Source organism: Equus caballus, chromosome 25 (assembly GCF_041296265.1).
Source record: "Equus caballus isolate H_3958 breed thoroughbred chromosome 25, TB-T2T, whole genome shotgun sequence".
NCBI lineage: Eukaryota > Metazoa > Chordata > Mammalia > Perissodactyla > Equidae > Equus > Equus caballus.
The window spans coordinates 32,547,993-32,566,867 of NC_091708.1; the positions used below are offsets into that span (position 1 = coordinate 32,547,993).

The 18,875-nt window shown below is 46.6% G+C and overlaps 1 protein-coding gene across 11 annotated transcripts in view; it reads right to left on the reverse strand.

The window, feature by feature from the left end:
- The window catches only part of CDK5RAP2 (CDK5 regulatory subunit associated protein 2), a 172,378-nt gene that overhangs the window by 130,325 nt on the left and 23,178 nt on the right, over positions 1–18,875 (reverse strand). For 9 of the 11 annotated variants that reach the window (XM_070251095.1, XM_023628766.2, XM_070251093.1 and 6 more), the window contains 4 exons: positions 18,181–18,291; positions 14,652–14,728; positions 7,720–7,843; positions 5,091–5,245 (listed from right to left, as the gene is read on the reverse strand). In XM_070251095.1, coding sequence (XP_070107196.1) covers positions 5,091–5,245; positions 7,720–7,843; positions 14,652–14,728; positions 18,181–18,291 — 467 coding nt within the window. The remainder of the gene's footprint in view (positions 1–5,090; positions 5,246–7,719; positions 7,844–14,651; positions 14,729–18,180; positions 18,292–18,875) is intronic. The other 2 variants (XM_070251098.1, XM_070251097.1) reach the window with 1 other exon arrangement.

Below are 18,875 nucleotides of genomic sequence, written 5' to 3' on the forward strand. Positions count from 1 at the left end.
CAAAGTGATGGGATTAGAAGGTGGGGCCTTTGGGAGATCATGAGGGTGGAACTCTCAAGAATGGGAGCAGTGCCTCGTAAATGAGGCTCCAGAAAGATCCCTCACCGCTTCCACCATGTGCAATACAATGGGAAGCCTGCAACCAGGAAGAGGGTCCCCCCCGCCCCAACCATGCTGGCACCTCCATCTTGGACTTCCACCCTCCAGAACCGTAAGAAATAAACTTCTATGTCTGTAAGCTATTTTGTTTTGGCCCCCCAAATGGACTAAGACAATTGGGTACAGAGGGTACCAGGCAGCACCAGTGCAAGGCTCCCAAAACTGGGAAAAGGAGTAAGACTGTTCTCGAGGGGTTCAACTCGGAAATCACCACATAACCAACTGGAGAGGTAAAAAGTCACCAAACTGCAAGCTCAAATGGATGTGTTGTGAAGTATGTAACCTACACTTCACTAAAACTGATTTGTTTCAGCGAGTTCCAGATAGGGATGGAAACGCGTGGGGCAGCCTGTGGGGACTGTGGCCGAGCTGGAGCACCGGGCCCATCTAAGGCAGCAGCTCAACCTAGCAAGACCACGGCCAGTCTGCCACATCTTCCAGGGTTTCAAAAGAAGCTGGAAATGCAGACTTTTACATGAAAATAGATTTTTTTAAATACTAGCCACTAATTCAAACTTTTAAAAGCACTGCGTGGGCCAAATAAACCCTATCTGTTGGCCATATTTAACCTGCAGGGCTCCACAATGTCACTGCCTGAAAGATACAGACTAGCTCTCGGGTCAGATGGAAGGAAATTAAGTAGGGAAAGCACATACCTTTGGAAAGGGGGGTGGGAGCCCAGAAGCCCAGAAAGACACCAGCAGTGCCCACCCTAGTGAGGGTCTGCCCAACAGCGGGTCAATCTGTGTGGCAGATCTGGATCCATCTCACCAAGGCGCGCCGGGACCCCTGTTCCAATTCTGTGCTTAGTAATTCACCTTCTGACCTCCTTAGCCTCCTGAGCAGGGCTGCCTTCAGGCAGGGTTCCACCTGGAACACTGATCCTGGTTCCACCACAGCGAGGGCCACCCCCTAAGCAAGCAGAAATCCAGAGCAGACATCTGGCGGCTGCAGATCTACCCCTGAGAGACACATGCATTCGCAGCTCTGACCTATGGGAAACCCCAGGAAGATGCAGCCTTTAGCAAGGCCCTAACCAGACCCCCACATCCATGGAGACCCCACCACCTGGACCACAGTAAATACTCCATGAGCATTAACACTTCCCAAGTTCCCTCCTCCACAGACGAGACGCCAAGCTTCTGCAGTGTATGTGAACAGGGACCACCCTTCCCTGTGATCACCTGAAATGTGCCAGGAGCCACACCTTTGCATGTGCTGTTCCCTCGGGAGGGCAAGGCTTCCTCATCCCAGCTCCCAGCACCTCCTCTGACAAGCCTACCCTGCTCCACCCTCAAGCAGAGCTGATCACAGCCCAGAACCCTGAACTTACCTCTAGCACCAAATCTTGACTTTTTGTTCCTTACATCTGTCCCCTCCCCACCACCGGGAGATCCATACAAGGAAGACAGTGTTCATCTCTGCATTCCTGACACCCAGCCTGAGGCCATGCTCAGTAGCTGGTTAACAATGAATCTGTATCATTCATGTAAGCCCTTTAATTCAGGCCTTAATCAATGCATATACTCAAGCCCCTCCTGGACTCTCCTCTTGGATGCCCCACATCCTTCAACCCAATACATCCCAACTAAAAGCTCATCTTCCCACCCCCTCCACCCAAAACATCTCTTCTTTCTCCCTTTTTCCCCCAAACTCAGCAAACTGCGCCACCGTCCCACAGTTGCTCGTGAGCAACCTGGGTGAGGGGTTACCTGCAGCCTTTTCCCTCCAATCCACCAGCCATCAAGCCCTTCAAGCCATCACTGTCAATTCTACCTTTTAACCATCTCTGCCTGTTCTCCACCCCTACTTCTGTCCTCTGGGTCCTCATCACCTCCGTCTCTTGTCTGGACTTCTGCATCAGCCTGAGAACCAATCTTATCAGTAAACTCCACAGCCTACCCACCCTCCAGAGGGCTCTCTCTAAAATTATGTCTGATCTTGTCATCCCCCAACCCCCACCCCCGACTCCCAGCCTTAACTCTTCAGTGGCTTCTCATATGCCCTGAAGACAAGACCCAAACTCTTCAACAAGGCCCACAAGGTCTGCTCCAGCTTCCCTGTCTTCGTCTCTTCCCGCCTCCCTTCCAAAGCAGGACACTCTGCAAGTTGATGAGGATCACGGCTGCCCAGGGAGAGCAGCTCAAGACATCCTGCCCTACGTACCATCTATATCATCCTCGGGAAGCAGGGGACGTTCTGACCTGATCCAATCTGATTCTTACCTAAAGTTATAGGACCACCCAGTAACCAGACCCTACCTGCACTGATACCATTTTAATGACTTTTTTTTATATAATCTTTCCTTTGTCTTGTAAAGAGATAACTCACATACCTACACCTTCAATTTAGCCCTACCTTCAACCCATGTTCGTAGCTCTTTACTGCCCATGGGACCTGTCCCCATGCTACTCCCTGCTATTTTCTGAATGAAAGAGCGCTACTGCCAGGCCTTGAGAGTCCAAGCAATCTTTCTTCCGACTCGTCGGCTCAGCGAGCCCGCATCATGTTGTTGTGCTTCTTTCAGTTCCTTGACCCTGCTGCGTGCACTCTGGCCTCTGCACTGTCACACAGATATACAGTTCCCAATGCCTGCAACACTTTTTCTTCCCCCAAGTCATTTCTCCTTATTCTAGTACTTCCTGTAGGAAGCCTTTCCTAATCCCTCTAAACTGAGTTAGAGAAATAGGTTGTGTGGACCCAGCATTTATCCCATCTAGCCCTTATCTCTATTCCTGCCCTCCACTCCTGCCAGCAAGCTAGATGCTGAGCTTAAATTTTGACAATGAGGGGCCGGCCAGGTGGCTCAGCAGTTAAGTACACATGTTCTGCCTCAGCAGCCCAGGGTTCGCCGGTTCGGATCCCAGGTGCAGACATGGCACTGCTTGGCACACCATGCTATGGTAGGCGTCCCACGTATAAAGTAGAGGAAGATGGGCACGGATGTTAGCTCAGGGCCAGTCTTCCTCAGCAAAAAGAGGAGGATTGACAGCAGTTAGCTCAGAGCAAATCTTCCTCAAGAAAAAACATTTTGACAATGAGCTTCCTTAAGAGAGGGTCCCAGTCTGTACCCCTCACTCCTATGTTCTAATCAACACTGAGTGAAGTAGAAGATGCTCAGGAAATATTTGTTGATCCAACAGACCCAATGAATGAACCGCTGAGCACCCGTGGGACCCTGCAGGGCCTTTCCGAGCAGCTCTCTCCCAGGACCTCCTCACAAACCCACCCCAGACCCTCCCACGCCCTTCACAGGGCCAAGAACTCCGTCTGTCTTTTCTTCTTCGGGGGCCGCCCCACACATTCTAGTCTATTCCCTGGGCCCCCTACTCCCAGTTTAACTGCTGGGGACTCTCAGGAAAGACAAGCCCATAAGCCTTCCAAGGGCTTCGCCACTCATCAGTTGGGAGAAAAAGAAGGCAAGGTAGAAATGATTTGTGTGGAAAGATTCCAGATTCCATCATTTCTCTCAGTCTCCAGACTCCACCTCTCTGGGGACGGTGTCTGGAAAGGCTGGTCCTCGGAAGGGGAGGCTCAGCAACAAGGCACACGTCCGGGAGGTCTCTCTTCCTAGCCATGTCATCAAGAAAAACACTCACTCACTCAGCACAGGGGTCCTACCCCTCACGGAGAACTCGGTTTCCTACCCCAGCCTGAGATTAATCCCAAAACTTCAGTTTTCCAGATCAAAGCTAAGAAAAGGTTGCAGAGCGTCCAATAAGTGCTAGCTCCTCCAAATGCTGAAGCTGGGGCACTTATGAACAGAGACCACGGGCTGTCCCTCAGGGTCTGTTTGATCTTCTTTTAAAGATAATCCCAAACTTTTGCTCACCTGATTTCCCACCCATAATGAAAACAAGCAGCAGACTCGAACCTCAAAAGTTGTCACCGAGACAGAAATAGAAGTGAACAGCAGCTGGGGAGCCCGGGCAACTGGGCACAAGCACCCCAACAACATGTCAGGCCCAGCGATCAGGGGATACCGAGCAACTGAGAAAAAGGAACTGCAGGCAGAATCCTGTATCTAAGGAAGCAGGCAAGCAGATGGTTTGCTTACAACAACTTTTGTCAAACTCCAAACATGCTTGGAATTGGCTCTTCAATGGAAAGGTCACAGGTTAACCAGCAGTTTCACTGATATTTAATTAACTCAGGCTTCCACTTAGTAACTGCCAAAGCAAGGCAAGGATATCAAAATGTAAGGTTTGTGGTAAAGAATAAAACCTCAACTCTCTCCTAACCAGTTTTGATCAGAAATTTGGTTGCAAGACACAATGAACATTAAAGGTTGCCTAAAGCCACATGATCCATGCATTTCTCTGGACTAAATGGCACACATTTTATTCCTGGGCCATCAAAGAGCTCTGTACTTGGCCTATATTGTTTGGCCCCTTGAACTGTACTAATCTGGGCCCTCAGCCTGTTTTAAAAGATATGACAGAAAACAGGCCACACAAAACTCACTAGTATTTCTCTGGGGATGTAGTCACTTACTGTTCCCTTTGGGAAGATCCACAAGAGAAATTTTTCTCTGGCAACGCCAAGTAAGACCAGGCTTCTCCTGAGTTACTAGTTTATTTTATTCTTGTGAACAGTGTGAAACTTCTGTCCACCAAGATTGTTTTTCCCTTTTTCCTTTGGCTACCAGGAAGCTTACAGCCAAAACAGAATGCTAAATCTAGTACCTGAGTAGAACTTTTCACCATGAATTTCTATTTACTAACTTATATCTGTCCTTCTAACACTCTCCTATCCCTTTTCCCTCACCCTGACTTTATCTCTAGTTTTCTTACTGTGTTGGATATGTTCTGGTAAGTCACTTAAGTCCTGTGGGAAACAAGTGGGGAGGGGAAGGAAAGAAGGGAAGGAAGTTCTTTCGCCGCGCTGCCAGAGAGATGAACGCTACAGTGTCACAGGGATAAGAGTCAGACCTGTCCTTCTCTTCCAGGACCAGAGCTGTTTCCAGGTCCCCCTCGCGCATCTTCTTCATCTCGGAAAGCTTGTTTTCCAAGCTCAGCCGAAGGGCCTTCTCCGCTTCTGTCCCTGCAAAGGCCTTTTCCAGTTCCGCTTGGGCAGCTTTCACATCCTAGAGTCAAATTAAATGCATTTGATGCAATTTTTCAATACAATTGGGAACATTTTGAAAGGAAATTGGATTAAAATATAAATATTTATGACTTTTTCTCCGGCACCTCTCCCCTCCCTGAATTGTACTATACATGGGGAGAATCAGTAATAAATACATGTGCAGCCATTTTTCCCCCTTGTATCCTGAAGAGTAACAGGCATTTCCAATGGAAAAGACCCAACTCTACAAGAACTGTATTCCTGGTTTTGAAAAATCATATCGATATTTACCACTTCAGTGAGAACAAGGAGAAATGCGCCTTTCAGTACCTGAACATACACACATTCCAAAGAGCCACCACAATCTCCATGCAAACTCACCCCACACCCCACGGCCCCCTCACCATTTTTTTTTTTTAAGATAATGACTACGCAATTCTAAAGCACATTTTCTTTATCTCCAAGGTGATTTAGGTGGTGAAAAACTCTATGCTATTCCTGAGAGCTCACAGAAGCCCACAAGGAAATTATCTAAATCATGCAGACAGTGTCTCTGTGAGGGAAAAAGGCCCTGGTGCTCAGGAAAGTGAGCTGGGAGTAGATGTGAATCTCCAGCTACCTGTGCCAAACGCCTCTGATTATATCACAAAGATAAAAGTCAAACTGAACTGGGCTCAAACCCCAGCTCCCACTTATTTGCTGTGTGACCTTGGGTAGTCACTTAACCTCTCTGAGCCCCAGCTACCCAATCTATAAAACAGGAATAACCAAGAGTTGCTGTGAGACTGTCAAATGCCTGCTGTATCACAGGAAGCTCCTCCTGCCTGCCCTTTCCCTCACAGTGCCTCCCCCACCACTGTCTCCCCACTAGGCTTGCCTGTCAATCCATGAGAGCTGGGAAGAATCATTTCCCAATACTCTGAGACAAGAAACGACTAAACCTATGTAATGAGCACCTACTCAAGGCCAGGCTTTGAGTGAGGAGCTTCATTTCTGTTATCTTCGATCCTCACCCAACACTAGAAAGTTACATACGAGAGAGGGCAGTTTACAATGCAGGCTCTGCAGCCAGACCAGCTGGCCTTGCTGCCTGTGTGGCCTTAAGCAAGTGACTCAGTCACTCTGTGCCTGTGTCATCATGTGTTTTTTGTTTTTGTTTCGTTTTAAAGAAAGGCTGATAAAAGGATTTCCCTCCCAGGCTTATGGAAGGGATTGACTAAGTCAAAGCATGCAAGAAGCGAGAAGGGAGCGTCCCCCGTGGTCAGCCCTCCATTGACTCAGTCCCGCTGCTGCCACAATCACTCCCGCACAGCAGACACCCCTGAGCCTTTACAGACGAAGCAGCCAGGCTCAGGGAAGGCCAATGCCGTGTCCAGGGTGACAAAGCTAGTAAGTGACAGGGCAGGGTTCAAATCATTACTGCCAGTCATGCTGGCACCCCCAAACCCCAAGAACTTGGACAAACAAGATGACGGAACCAAGAGGTTAAGTCTCTTAAAAGTCTCAGAATATTTTAACTAAAATTCGGAATGTGAGCTCAGAAAACTCTTCTTTTCATTTCAGCTCCACCACCTATGACCAAGTTTCTCACCCTCTTGGAGCCTGCTTCCCCGTCTGTTTTTTGGACCTAACATCTATTCCCCCCCATGGGGCTGATGTAAGGGCTCACGTGAACATGGTGAATGGGAAAGACACAGAAGCTGCAAAATACAGTACAAATGTGTTTGCTTTTTGTGTCGAGAAGTGCTTTTCGGTGCCATTTCTCCTCACATCTGCTAAGAAGAACCAGGGTTTCAGGTGGAGAAAGTGAAATGAAACAACAGGCTCCAAAGACCGAGAATTAAGTTGTTAGTGTTACTTAACACCAGCTGAATAGGCAGGGAAACTTTTCAACACCGGGGAGACAGGACTTTTTAGCCACGATACATCCTGACTCCCATCACGGTCAAAGGAACACAGCGCCTCCCAAGACAGGGCATTCCATGAACACTGGCGGGATGGTGGGATGGTGGGATGGTGGGGTGGAGGATGGGGACTGGGGACGGGGGCTGCATGGGCACCTAATGGCCCACAAGTCAGGAAATCTGGTTCCTAATGTTAGGCGGGTCACTTCCCCTCTCTGGGCCTCAGTTTCTTCTTCTGTAAAACAAAGGGACTAAAGTAAATCATAAGAGTGGTTTGTAGCAAGAACATGGGCTTTAAAATAGCAGTCATAAATTTAAATCTCGGATTAAACTTGGACTAGTTAGTATTTCTCTCCATACCTCAGCGTCCTCACCTATAGGAATGAAGACAATCATGGCTAGTTTGTGGGGTGTAAGCATATAAATTCTATATGCAAAGTGCCTAGAAAGGAGGCTGGAACCCAGGAGATGCTCAGTAAGCACGGCTCCTATGAAACTCTGACAATCTATGAGAAAAGGGGCAAAACTCTGCCCACTCCGTTATGAACCCACTGTAAGAAGTACATTTTCCGCAGGTTTCCAGACTTGCCTCTTCTAAAACGAAGATCCTTTTGGTCAGGAGATCTTCGACCTGCTGTACCTTCTTCCGAGCATCTTCCTTCACCCGCTGGATTTCAGAGCCGCCCCCTTCAGCTAAGCTCTCAACTGCTTTGCTGCAAAAAGAGGCACAAGCGGAAGATGCGTAAGGGTGACATTCGGATGGAGACTTCAATAGGCCCAAAGAGACAAGGACTATTTGTTAGTCGCTTCTCCCACAGACCTGTACTGAGCTTCTTTTTAAATTTACATTTGTAATTCAAAAACACAGATAATGAAATATATGAAGGCATTAAATCAACACATTGTACCCCTTAAACGTACACAGTGTTATGTCAATTATATCTCAATTAAAAATATATGCGTGTGAATATATATACTATATACATATATAAACAGTTAAGAAAAAAAGAATCATCTATAATATCATCACTCAGAATAATTAAGTTCACATTTTAGTGTATAGCCTTCCAGACATTTTCTACAAAAATAGAACCATACAGTATATCTGTGATCTGATTTTATTACTTAATACACTATAAACATCCTTGGTGTCAATAAATACAAATCTATAGCATTTTTAAAGGCCACATATTAATTCACTATGAAATGTACTGTAATATATTAAATCAATCCCCTATTTTAAAACATTTATATTGTGATTTTACATGTTTGTCCGATAACACTCACAAAGCTCTTAGAACAGTACCCAGTACAAAGTATTCAACGCATGTTACAGTTATTTATTATTACAAGCAGTGTTGAGATAAAATCATCCTTGTATGTATACAAGATTTCCTTAGGGTCAATTCTCTTTTTTTATTTATTTTTTTTTGCTGAGGAAGATTAGCCCCAAGCTAATATCTGTTGCCAATCTTCACCACCACGCCACCCCTTAGGGTCAATTCTTAGAAAAGGAATTACTGGGTCAAAGGGTAAGCACACACTTAAGACTTTTGGTAGCTCTTGCCGAACTTCCCACCAGGAAACTTCCAACAAAGTACACCCCCACCCATGGCAGGAAAGGTGGAGAGCTGTTTGACAGACCAGTGTGCAAGCGGCAGTGTGCACCTCAAATAAATCTGAGGGAGGAAAGGTTTGTATGCTTCACGTTCTGCCAATGGCAGGGGGAAGCAGGCTAAACACAGCACAAGCAATCTGTGTGAGCACAAGCCATGACTCAGGGCATGAAGAGAGATCACGCAAGCAGCCCACACTCCGTGTCCCTCTAACATAAAATGCAGGGTGGACGTTGCTGTGGCACCACGGAACATTCTCTCCACTGACAAACAGTGGTGGGGATGGCACGCCAAAATCAGACACAGGACCAGAAGCACTGACGCCTTTCATTTTGGTTCTCCTCAAAAGGAAAACAGCGTCGGGTATGAATCTGTGAGACATATACTCAGAGCTGGTCTCATCAGATTTCTAAAACGACGCAGGTTTCCAGAAGGCCAAATAATAAAGGAAATGGCTCCACCTAAAGCTGGTTTCTCAGAAAAACTGCAACAGAACACATCTATTCACCGCCAGCCTCCCATGCCCTACTTTAGGAGTATATAAAATTTCTCCAACCAAGAGCCATGTGACCAGACACTCACATGGACAGGCCATGTGTATTGTTGACTGAGAACAATGGAAAGTCAAGAGGGCCACACTTGCTGTCCAAGTCTCAAACATGTGTCGCCTGCAAATAAAGACTTTATTCATATCTTGTTTCCTTTCACCAACAAGCCTTCAGAAGGCCCCAGTGTCATGAGATCATTTTAATGGAATTCAATGTGAACAATTGGAAAAGAATATGGGCTCTGAAGCTAAACAGATCTGCTTGCAAATTCTTACTCTTCTGTGGCCTCAGCACGACTCCGAGTAAATTGCCTCTTACACCTCAGTTTCCTCATTTGAAAGATGAGACGATTCCCTCTTAGAATTAATGGACTAACACACGTGCTGGCCGTAGCACGGTGCCCTACCTCTGATCCGAGTACTGCATGCTAGCCTGTTGTCCCTGAGGCCACCGCAGCCCTGGCCCCTGCCGAAAGGCTGGGAGAGGCCTCACTCCACCCTCTGCTGGTGTCTGAGCAGAGAACAGATCATCCACTGGCCAGAACTAAGGCCACCATCGCCACTTGCTGATTAATGCCATGAAGTGTCCTCAGCCCCCCACTCCCTCAGCTCGTTTCTTGACCAGCACTGTCTGGAATTCACAGTGATTCACGGTCATTTCTATCACCCCTCAAGAGGTATTATATAGGGCTGGAAAAATTCTGGACTAGAAACTTTTCCTTCCTGATTTTTCTGGCCATGAATTTCCACCAACCACCACAAATGGGCTTTAGAGAGCCTCCTCTAGAAAATGGCCCACTCTGTTACCCCACGCCACCCGTCCACCCGGCCCCGCGAGGGCAGACACCGTCTCCCTCCTAACAGCCCAGATCGAACCTTCGTGTTTTACAGTCAGAATCGTATACACTGTCAAGACGCTGACTACAATTTTTAACAAGTACTGGTATTACTCAGTTTGTTTGCATTTTAGTTATACCAATAAAATATATTCCCAATAATAAATGTTCCAACTTTTCATTTATCATCTTTGTATTTTACAGTTACGGTAGCAATAAAATTTATACTCGGCAGTATGGTGCAATTTTCCTCTACTAATGGAATTATTATTTTTGTTTGTGTTTTAAAGCTACAGAGATAAAATTTACTCCCGACAATATGTCTGCTTTTGTTTTTAATGTCCCCTATTGTAAATGATAAATATAATAATGGAAAGCCAGCAAACACAGACGCTTACTCCACAGCAAGGCAGAGTGGGCTGCAGAGCCGGCCTGGCCCAGCTCTGTGACCTGCTTGGTCCCCCGCTAGTCTGAGCCTCAGTTTCCTCTTCGCACAGTGGGAATACTGGTGCCTCACAGAACTGTTGGAAAATCTGCTTCTGTTGTAAAAAAACTGTTGTAAAATGCGAAGAAGTGCCAGGCACAGGGTCTGGGGCACTGGAGAAGCTCAAAAAATGTTTGTTCCCTCCCCTCCCCTTTCTTTCCTTATAGAATCTGGACTAACAGACAGATGGAGAGCAACACCTAAGGAGAGAAGAGGTTCAGAGAAACTGGTCTAATCTGGCTTTCCACCCAACACAAGAAAGAACCTTCTACCAACACCACCCTCGCTACCCTTTGTAACCATCAACGTTTCCTCCTGATTCTTTGCATTCTAATTACAGATCTTTAGGAAAAGCACGGCTTTTCCTGTGACAGGTCTCATATCTCCCACCTGCCAAAAAAACCCATAAAACTGAAAAAAGGGAGTAGAGGGCATTAATAAAGATATTTTTCCATCAATAAGTATGCACCACACACGCACTGCTGGGGGCTGGCAGCTAGAGGTAAGGGAGAGGCATACTTGGCAGATACGGGGAAGACACTGTGCATATCCTACAGCAGGTAACCCGCTCAAAGGCCCTAAACTGTAGAACAGCTGAGAAGCCAAGGCTCGGAGGCCACAGCCCTACCTATTGGCAGGGCCAACCCAGAACCCCACCCCTTCCCTGGCCCCATACTCCCCTAAAGCGGGGCCGGCTCTTGGCCTTGGAAGATGTGTAGTCATGCTGGAAAATGAGAATCACACACGTAAAAATGAAAAAAAGTATACGAAACCTACTGCTGGACAAGACGTCAGGGACTTGAGCTCTAATCCGGCTCTGATCTTTCTGGCTGAGTGGTCTCAGTCATCGTCCTTCCCTTCTCTAGGCCTCAATTCCCTCCTCTCTAAAATGAGGTTTCCCTTGAGATTTACCTAACCCTCAGGATCAGGATGGAACACACTTGGATGTGAAAGTCTTTTATAAACTGAAAAGGGCTCCACACGTACAGAATTGTCCCCACATGCCAGAGCAGTCTGTGAAGAGACTGACGTGGGCCACAGGCAGCCATGAGCAATGGAGCGTGAGCCTTCACGCAGGGCAGGCACCTCAGCGGGGAGGGGAGGGGAAGGGAAGAGGCCTGCAGGGCAAGGCCAGAGCGGCAGCTGGTACCTGTGAACTGCATTTGGGATAAAGAGCTGGTGGAGAGAAAGCTGGAGCAGTGCAGTCAGCAAGAACATTCCTTAACAGAGCTCACCACCTTAACCCCTAACCTAGGAGTCATCCTTGACATCTCCCTTCCCACCCATTACCAAGTCCTGCTGATTTTGCTTCCTCAACATCATCCCAGCCCACCCATCCACCTCCATCACTAGCGACACCCCTAAACTTCCAGACTAGCCGCCTGTCTCCTTGCTTCCACTCGCGCTCCCGCTACGAAACACTCCCCACTCAGCACCCAGAGTAACCTTTCAAAACACAAAACTCTGGTGGTGTCAGCTGCTTAAAACCCATGGCTGCTTTCCATCTGATCTTAGGACAAAGACCAAAGTCTCCAGCGTGGCCTCAAGACTCTGCATGCCACGATGACAGGACCGAACCCCAGACTTCTCCTATCTCCTCAGATCTTGCACATCCCCTTCTTAAACATTTCTTCTCCACTCCTCACCTGGTCAGCTCCTACTTACCCCTCAGGTCTCATCTCAAACGCTGCCTCCTTAGGGCCACCTTCCCTGCTGTATATCTGTATTTATATATCTCCTCCCACTGCTCTAAACTCTCATGGCTCTCTTTATTTTTCTCATAGCTCTTTTCTCAATTTGTACTTATATATTTATTATTCCAAGTATTTTTTCACCATCACCCCTTCTGGAAAGTAAGCCCCATTGTCCATGTGGATCACCACTGCATCCCCAGGAACCTAGTCCAGTGCAGCACACAATAGCTTCTTAATAAATATTTTCTGAATAAATCAATAAAGCCGATGAGACCGGAAAGGGCCTTGAGCACTAGTCTGGGCAGTTTGGGGAATCTATGCATACAAACATGTACACGAGCCCCCAAAACACTCAGCCCTGTGTGTTGGTACCGAGGAGTGCACGCAGCCTGAGTTTGGGTCTCCAGGTGTACTAGCTTGGCTAAAAGCAAGTCCCTGCCAGGACCTGCAGCAGGCGGGCGCTGAGCGTGAAACGGTGGATTCTATTGCTGACATCCAGGCTCATGAAAGCAGCTCTGCCTTCCTGCCCAGATAACCACGTGCTTCCGAAACAACAACAACAACTGCCGACCTAGTTTATTCATTCACTCACTCATTCAGAACACGACATACGCAAGGTCGGCGGAACTCACAGGAGCCTGGGCCAGGGAGCCTCTAGTCTGTTCAAAGCCGACAGCAGCCCCACTTCCAGCTGCTGGCCGCGGGGCAGTGACGGGAGCGATCCGTCTGGCCCAGAGCGGTGCAGCTGCTCCCCACGCCACACTCCATGCTCCTGGCCCGCCACGTCTGGCAGGAGCTCTGCTGCCACAACAAATGAGGCATTTCCACACAAGCCCCCAGCCAGACCCTCAGCAGGTCAGCCCTGGGAAGCCTGATCCCACTTGCACCAAGCAAAACTCAGCACAGCGGTGTCCCTGCTGTACCCACAAACGCCCTCTGTCACCGCACCTCCATCACACTCTATTGATAGGCGTGCCACACAGCTCACCAGTCTCTGCTGAGCTCCTGAGGTAAGCGGAGAGCTCTCAAACCCTCAGTGTGTGGCAGGAACAATTACGTAATAAATGTGCACAAATGAATGAATAGCCAATTGAATTGTGGGTTGTATTCTCTGAACTGTGCTTTTTGTTCAATAAATATTTAAATTAATTGACTAATTAAAATAAGAGTGTTCTTTACGCAGTAGAACCTCTCTCTTTTTTTTTTTGAGGAAGATTAGCCCTGAGCTAACTGCTGCCAATCTTCCTCTTTTTGTGGAGGAAGACCGGCCCTGAGCTAACATCCATGCTCATCTTCCTCTACTTTATACGTGGGACGCCTACCACAGCATGGCTGTTTGCCAAGTGGTGTCACGTCCACACCCCGGATCTGAACTGGTGATCCCCAGGCCGCCAAGAAGCAGAACATGCGAACTTCACCACTGCGCCACCAGGCCAGCCCCACAACCTCTCTTATAAACAAAATATTACAAGGGACCCTAGTGCATAAGACAGATCTAAGAATGGACTACTCTGGTTGAAGCCCTACCCTCTGCCCCGCTGCCTCACGCACCACAGGAGTCCCTCAGGATCCCTTCAAGCCCCTGGGCTTTTACAGCAAAGAAAATGAAGGAGCCTCTAATATACTTAGAACCGTGGCTGGATCTCACAAAGATACTGGGTGCATGCAGAGCTTATGATGGTTCTAGAAAGTTCAACAACAGGCAGAACTAAGCTATGGTGATACTGGTGGTCAGCAGAGCGGTTATCTTTGTGGGAGAAGGGTAAGTTCTGGGAGCACAAAAGGGACTGACGGGGTGCTGGTGACGCTCTGGCTTCTGCTCTGGATGGTGGCTCCAAAGGTGTGTGTGCTTAGTGAAAATGCATCCTGCTGCACCCTGAAAGACCCATTCATTTTCCTCAAAGTGTGTTCCACTTTTGTTTGTTGAGGGGCCGGGCCGGTGGTGCAGTGGTTAAGTGCGCACGTTCCACTTCTCGGTGGCCCAGGGTTCACCAGTTCGGATCCCGGGTGTGGACACGGCACCACTTGGCAAGCCATGCTGTGGTAGGCATCCCACGTGTAGAGTAGAGGAAGATGGGCACGAATGTTAGCTCAGGGCCAGGCTTCCTCAGCAAAAAGAGGAGGATTGGCAGTAGACGTTAGCTCAGGGCTAATCTTCCTCAAAAGAAAAAAAGAGTTTGTTGAAAAAGAATTAAAGAAAAATGAAAACCTCCTTGGGGCCCTCAAAGCTCCCTGGAGAACAACTGGCCTAGAAAGCACAAGGCTCTCTTTCACTGACCCATCTGGCCTCCGCGTCAGAACCCCTGGGCGACCCACAAGCTCGTGACAGGATGACAATACTCACGAGGCTTTGATGAGCAGCTGCTCTCTCTCCTGGAGCTCCCGCTTCAGACTTTCTACTTCCACCTTGAGCTCGATGTTCTTCCAGGCAAGATGAGGAAAGAACAGAAACAGCATAAGAGACAGGACACACAAACGTCTACAGTGGGGAAACCGCTCTCAGCGCCGACGGACTCCCCGAAGCTTGTAATAGGCAGATGTTAGATTCAAACCCTCATTAGCCTCAGGGCACGGGGAAAAGGGAATTATTAAACACTGGTGGTCTCAAAAGAAAGCCCCAGATTTCTCCAGACTTGGAACAATTATGTAAATTTTCCAGGCTTCTAACAGCCAGAGCACTCAAACATCGAGGCATAAATGTCATACAAGGGAGGCTGATGTAAAAGCTGTTTGCCCTCCGCCAAGCAAATTTACAAGCAATTCTGCAGTTTGCCTTCACCATTCCCAGGCAATTACTTCTGGTCGTTTACAATCACGCATGTGGTGGTTGTAGCGCTGGGAATGTGTCGCAGCTTAAAAACAATGAAACGTGTGGATGGGGAAGTGGGAGGCCGCATCACTGCCTGTCTCATTTCAGGGTAGCCACTTACAAAACAGCCACAACCACACGGGGCAGGCTGTCTGTAAGGGACGCCACAGTGTTCTCCAACCGTCTTCCTCTTAACTGACTGGAACGAAGGGAGTCACTCATGGCCTTGGGCTTAGAACTCACAAGAGGATCCACAAACAGACTCTTTGGCAAATGGATTGCAATGCGAGACAGTGGCACAGCAGTGGGCTTCTCAACCCTGTCCACAAATGTATCCTGGGTGGAATATTAGACGAATTCATGTAGCAGAGACGGGGTCTGGGTGCGTAGCTTGCAGAGAAGTCCTGTAAATCCAAGACTTCTCTGAAATTTTGCTCCTGTTTTATTTTAATAATTAATGCCCATTTTACATCCTATTCCATAATATATGTGTATTATTTTAAATAAAAATAGCATTTCCAGTAAAATTTACAATCTCAGGGGACACGCCTCCCTCCTTTCTGCCAAGCAGCCCCGAGGGAATGAGTACCCCAGGTTGAGAAGTCAGCCAGGATGGAAAGGTCATGGGCTTGGGACCAGAAGGACATGGGTTCAAATTCTGCCTCCACTCTTCACCAGCAGGAAACCGTAGTAAGGCAGTGGATGCTCAATGATTCTTTCCTCCACTTCACAGACATTCACAGTTGCCTGTGACAGGCCAGGCACTGGGCGAGGCTCTCAGGGCGCTGTGTAAACAAGGCAGACACAGCCCTTGCCTCATGCGAACATCAGAAATGAACTGGAAGTGTGAGCCTGTAATTAGCCTTGAAATCTAAGTCGAGGAGGTGAGAAAGCAAGTGTTCCCCTTCCAGATCCCTCAAGAGTCAAATGAAAAACATAAGGTCCACCTGACATGGGGGATTTGAGGACCATGTGAGCTAATGAACGAGAAAAGTCTAGGAGACAGGGCTCAACAAGTGTTTTCTTCACTGTCAAACAACAGGAACTAGAGAAGTCATTCATGCGGCAGAACTTCTTCTAGAAGACACTGAGCTTTGCTAAAGGACACTGAGTGACAGTGCACAAGGCTTTCAAGTGTGGTTTTGTGAAATTGCAGAAATATCCTTCAAAGAGAGGATTCCTTTTCCAGCTTCCAGAAGGACAGAGAGCTTCTACGTAAAAGCTAATAAAATATATTCTAATTGCTTTGCTTTCTGATAAGCCAACTGGCACCCCAACTTAGCAAATTTAAAAGAATGGACAGCTAACATGTCCACTAGACTATTTTTGCTCAAGCCCAATACCTCAAGTTAAAAACTTATACACATGGCGATCATAATTTCCAAACCAAAAATCAAGATACCTTATAAGCATAAAATACAACATCATTATAAAAAAGAATGACCTGAAACTACTATTAAGGAAAGATATCCAAGATATTGTTAAGGAAAAATGCAAGGTACAGAACAGAACATGCTTGCACTGAGGTAAAAAGGGGGTTTATACCCATACACACACACTTGCTTGTATACACATAAAATTTCTCTGTGTAAGGAATAATATTGATCAGATCAAGAAGACTAAGAGACGGGAGGAAAGTCTTTCCAGTGTATACTTTTCATGCTTTTTGAATTTTGAACCATGTATGCCTATCAAAAAGCTTAAATTGAAATAAAAGTGCAATTAAATCACGTCATCTAATCAGACAGTGGAAAGGAATGCCGGAAACAGCACAGTACAACGAGGTAGGCAGACTCGGGTTCAAAATCCACCTCACACAGTAGCTATACGACATCAAGCAAGTTACTGATCTTCCCTGAGCTTCCGAGTCCTCTCCTGCAAGATGAGGATAATCTCACTGCACAGGGCTGTCTTGAGAATTAAAATAAGATGAGGAATGTACAAATGCCCGGGACAGGGCCTGACACCAAGGAAGCAATTAATACGTTTTGGCTTCCTATCACCCTAGAAGTTCTGAGACGCATGACAACTGTACTTACACAAATAAAATGTTTCAGGCTATTGGTTTCTCTTTAAAATTGTGATTTCATCACCCCCTCCCTTCCAGAAAAGGGGACATCCTCCTTGTCTTTCCACCCCCACACTGAAGGAAAAAAACTGTGTTTTGAAGGACAAGGGAGCTTTTCAATTCTTGAAAATGCTCAGAAGTACAGTACAATCCGTCTTCAAGACAAGTCCATTTCAGTTCATCTGGTGAAACTCGAGGAGAGTTCTTTTTCCTCCTTCAAAATTTTCCACTGGTACAAACTTCAGAAGAGAAAAGATGGAATAATTCCCAGGCCAAGGGCTAATCTACTGGAGAAAGCCAAGAAATGGGCACTGAAATATTGTTTGTACTCATGTCTTCGCAAGAAAGCCAAGCTCTTTTTTCAACTTTCAGAACCAAGGTTTGTTTTCGGGCAGAGACCTCCAGGTCAAGACTTCAGATGGGAATAGACTTTTTTCTTGACAGTTGTAAGCAAGGACACAAGGAATACAGAAGAGTCGTATCACAGAAAAACTGACGATCCTAACTTTGGGCTGCCAATGGAAGCCTCAACAAGACAACGATGATAACCGTCAAGCACTGACTGTGTGCTGGGGCTTTTCATCTGCCACCTCATTTTAACCCACACCAACAACCCCGGACAGAGGGATTATCACTGAACTCGGGGAGCGAGCCCGCAGCGCTGAAGGGACTTGCCTCGAGTTACACAAGTAGTTGTTAATGGTAGGATTCAATTCCAAAGACGTTAAATCATAAATAATCAGAAAAACGCAACTGAGGTATAATAAATCAGAATTCTGATTTTAAAAAGAAAGAAAGACTCCCTTAAAATTAATCCTCTCTCTTTGTTTAATATTAAGGTCATCCTGTTATTATGCTCCCTATAATCAATTCAAACTAAACGAAAGCAGTTCTGTCTATTCGTGCAAACCCTGAGAACAAACATTAACCAAATTTCTGCTTGGAAAGACTATGAGAAAAGACACCAGGGACGGCAGTGGGAAGCGGGACACTCACAGTTTTATAGATATGTTCGGTGGGGCCATTAAATTCCTGTTGCATTCTTTCCTCGAGGAAATAGATGCGGAGCTTTAGGTTAAAGTTTTCTTTCTTCAATTCAGTGATTTGCTGGAAAATAAGTTCAGAAGGATTATCAAAAGTAAGGTCTAAGGGATGTTACCTGCCTAGACTTCCAATGCCCATAGCTTCCAAGGCTACAAATGGAGGGAAATGTTAAATACTAGGGAAAGCTGACCTTTCCTATAACTGTGCCAATCCAGAATTAAGTGCTTCCCACCAGCCAAATTTAGGACAATCTGAGCACTGGAATGAATAATGACTGAGTGAACAAAGAATCTGTGACTGCACACTGATAAATAAATAAGTAAAGATAGAAAGAAAAGGAAAGGAAGAAGGGACTCTCTTCTTTACAAAAGAAATCCAGTTAATAAATGTAGACTAATAATAATAACAGAAAATCACCATTATACAACCACTATAGTAATAATTGATTCAGGAAAGAACATCAAGGCTAAAAGCACTAGAAGAAAGGTCACTGGAGCACACAGTCTCAAGATAACACTCCCAAGGTGGCTTATTAATTACTAAAAGAAAAGGCATCTTTACAATTTAGAAACCTAGCAGACACCCCCTTAAGAGAATATATTTAATATCCCCACTGGTGGGACACACCGACATCATGTGCCTCCTAA